This window comes from Alligator sinensis, unplaced genomic scaffold, assembly GCF_000455745.1.
Source record: "Alligator sinensis unplaced genomic scaffold, ASM45574v1 scaffold1408_1, whole genome shotgun sequence".
Lineage (NCBI taxonomy): Eukaryota > Metazoa > Chordata > Crocodylia > Alligatoridae > Alligator > Alligator sinensis.
This window is the reverse complement of record NW_005842519.1, coordinates 675,481-678,794: the sequence shown is the minus strand read 5'-3', so window position 1 is coordinate 678,794 and position 3,314 is coordinate 675,481. Positions and strand designations below refer to the sequence as shown.

Genomic DNA, 3,314 nt, shown 5'->3' with positions numbered 1-3,314 from the left:
GGCATCGGGGAGGGTGCAGGGGTGCTGCCTGCTCAATGCGGCAGGACGTGCTTCTCATACACAGAATTAGAGACATCCTAGAGACGTGGGGCTGCAAGGTCACATCGAGTCCGACCCATGCTCGAACAAGGATCAGCCCTGTCAAATCAGCCTGGACAAACCCATTTCCAACTTCTTAGCACAACTACCGTCACCCCGACACAGCCCCAGGCATCACCCCTGCCCCTATATGCCCAAAAGACCCCAGACAAAGGCCGTGCCCCTGCTGCAGAGGAAGGCAAACCCCCCCCAGTCTAGACCAGACTGAGCAGAGGGGAAATCCCCTCCTGCCCCAGTGCAACATGAGGCTGAGCCTGAGTGCAAGGGCGAGACCCTCCAGCCAGGACCCTGCGGGGTTGGTGCCAGCAGCCCTATCCCTATCCCCAACCTGGGATGCAGCTCCCATTATAATGAAGCCAGGCACTTCAAACAGTTGGGGGATGGGGGGGTCCTCCCTGTCACCAGCAAGGACAAGGTCACAGGCATGGGGAAGCCAACCGTAGAGCCACGCAGGCAGCCTCATTCCTTCCAGGCTTACTTCCCCATTCAGGGGGCAAGGAGGATGGGGTCTGTCAAGCTGAGCATCTCCTTTCCCAGGTCCCCGCACCTGCCAGAGGCACTGGGCCCCCCCTGCCTTGACTCTAGTTGCACCCCCACGCTGCCGGTGAAGCTGCCCCATCCTGTCCCTGCTGCATGCCCCTCCCTGCATGGGGCTGCAGCGGGTTCTGGTGAGCAGGGAGGGAGGTTTCAGTTCCCCCTGGGCCAGGGAGGACGGGGAGGGAGAAATTGGGTGTTTTCAAGCTCCAACAGTGAAGATCTCCAGGGCAGGCAGGATGGACTGGATGGGAGACAGTCAGCTTGAAGGTAAGGGGCTTCTTGGCAGCAAATGGCTCTCCGGGTGCTTGGAAAGGGGGTGCCAGGAGTCCTAGGTTGCAGCCGTATTGGTCCAGAGGCAAAAGGGATCAAAACTGGTGGAAGAGGTGATCTCTTTTATTAGAATTTGCAAACAATGATTGCATTTACCTGCAAGATTTCAGGCGCACGCCCTTCATCAGGCAGCGGAGAGAGCACAGATTGTAAAAGTTCTCCTAGGTAGAAAGGAAAGTTTGTATTTTCATTTAAAAGGGGGTGAGCATTTGTGCCAGCACCCTGGCTGTAGTGAGCATCAGCTGACCAACAGCTGAGCCCAGCAAAAAGGCTCCTGACCTCTTTACCCCCATGCTGTGAATCAAGATGAGTTGGCGCTTGGAAATTCCCCGTTTCCTATGAGCTTGCCAGCCACGGTCCTGGGGTGGCCAGAGGCAAAGCAGCCGGGGTGAGGGATGCTGGCTGAGCCCAGCCCGGCTGCATTGCAGAAGGGGCCCTCACCGCGGTGCCTGGGCTGCGCTCCTTCGTGAGGCTCCAGCTGCCTGCTTCGGGTGACGTGTGAGCCCCGATGGCCCTGCAGATGGGCTGGACCGGGGGCCAAGGAGGTAAGAACGGATGGGACGAACCTCACGTCCTTGCAAACTGCTTCTCTGCATGACTAGCTGTATAAGAGGTACAGGATCTGCCTGCCTCTCTCTCTCTGGGGTATGATTTCTTCACTTCTAAGCACTTATCTGTCCTTAGAGAACTGAGGTTTTCCTGGCGGGAGGGTCTTGCCCCTCCATGCACTTGGGGTCAGGAAGGAATTTGACCCCAGGATCAAATGGGTACAGACCGCAGGGGGGGTTCTGGGATCTCTCAAGTGCATTCCCCCCAGCAGGGAGGGTAGGATGCTGATGGGGCTGGAGACCTCGGGAGGCGGCAGCTCCTGGATCTCAGGCCCAGGCTGTCTGCAAGGCAGGACCATGCTGCAGATGAGTGGGGCATGGGCAGAGAGGACAGGGCAGGGCATGGCTGGCTGTGCTATGGATGCATGGAGGACGACAGCTGGGAGAGCTGGGAGCAAATAAAAGCTGAAACCCTAAGATCGTCATCCCAGTGCAGCTCCGGGAGCTGGCAGCAGCAGTAGGCTGTTATCCTCTTGTGGAAACCAGCCCCGCACACCCCCCCACCCTCATACATCCTCACCTGCCAGGTCTCCTGGTAGCTTTGCAGACTCCAGTGTCACGGCAGTGCTGGGCCAGCCTGGATGGGTAAAAGAGACCTGGCCGTACTCTCAGCCTCTGCATCCTCCTGCAGCAGGTTGCTCCATGGGTTAACGCTGCGTCCGTAAGTCCTTCCCCTGGTTTGTTTCAACCTGTTTTAGCAGGAGGGTCAGGGCAGTGGTTCTCCTGCTCCATCCAGCCCTGGCGTCCAGTGTCCAGGTCTGGGCCCTGCACTTCAGGAAGGACATGGACAGGTTGGAAAGAGCCCAGCACAGAGAAATAAAAATGCTCGGGGGCCTGGGAGGCAAGACTGATGAGGAGAGGGTGGAAGAGCTAGGGGTATTTAGTCTGGAGAAGAAAAGACTGAGGGCAGGGGTTGATCCTAGGCTACAGATCCTGCAGGGCGATGGCAGAGAGGCTGGAGATGGGCTCTTCTCTGTGGCCACAGGGAACAGGACTAGGAGCAATGGCCTCAAGCTGCAGCAGGGAAAACTGAGGCTGAAGATGAGGAGTAAGGTCTCTGAGGGTGGCCGAGCACTGGATCAGGCCCTTGGAGACGCGGTGGAGTCTCCACCCTGGAAGTTTCCAAGAGCAGGTTGCACAGCCCCGTGGCTGGGGTGCTTGAGTCAGGGCTGATCCTGCCTGGAGCAGGGGGCTGGGCTGGATGCAGCCTCATGAGCTGCCTTCCAGCCCGACTTACCTACGAGCCCAGCCCCTGCGAAGACTGGAGGCAGCAGCCATCGCCCACTGTTGGTGCTGGTAGACGGTCACCTTCAAAGCACCAAGCTACCTTTGTGGGGTGCAGGGACGTGTCCTGAGCTGCTCCAGCGGCCGCATTCGGGGCTCCTTCACCCGCCCCGACCATGCTGACGTGCCCTTGCATTTCCCTTCCCCGCAGCCATTCTGGAGTCCGACGGGGAGTCCTCCGAGGACGGAGACGCGGCGATGGTAGGAGATCCTGCGTGAGGCCGCATCCTGCACCGTTGTGTCCCCCCAGCTTCCCCCAGTTCAGGTGTCCCCAAGTCTTTACTTCCTGTCCCAAGCAGAAACCCATTATCCTTCGCTTCCTGTCCCAAACGTGCCTTTTAGCTTTCACTTCTTGTCCCAAACAAGCTCCGCTCCAGATCCCCTTCTGGATCCCTTGTTATGAACCTATGATGCTCGCAGGGGCCTCCCTTTATAGGGGGGGCTTGTCGTTTTCCT

The 3,314-nt window shown here is 58.6% G+C and overlaps 1 protein-coding gene across 3 annotated transcripts in view; it reads left to right on the top strand.

Annotated features, from left to right (window-relative positions):
- The first annotated feature begins 862 nt into the window (after positions 1–862).
- LOC102370661 (shootin-1-like) overlaps positions 863–3,314 on the top strand; it is a 20,917-nt gene continuing 18,465 nt past the window's right edge. Inside the window, exons 1-2 of one of the 3 annotated variants that reach the window (XM_025213291.1) lie at positions 863–903; positions 3,010–3,059. In XM_025213291.1, coding sequence (XP_025069076.1) covers positions 873–903; positions 3,010–3,059 — 81 coding nt within the window. In that variant the 5' untranslated portion in view covers positions 863–872. Of the gene's footprint in view, positions 904–1,474; positions 1,512–3,009; positions 3,060–3,314 lie in introns of those variants that run through there. The other 2 variants (XM_025213292.1, XM_025213293.1) reach the window with 2 other exon arrangements.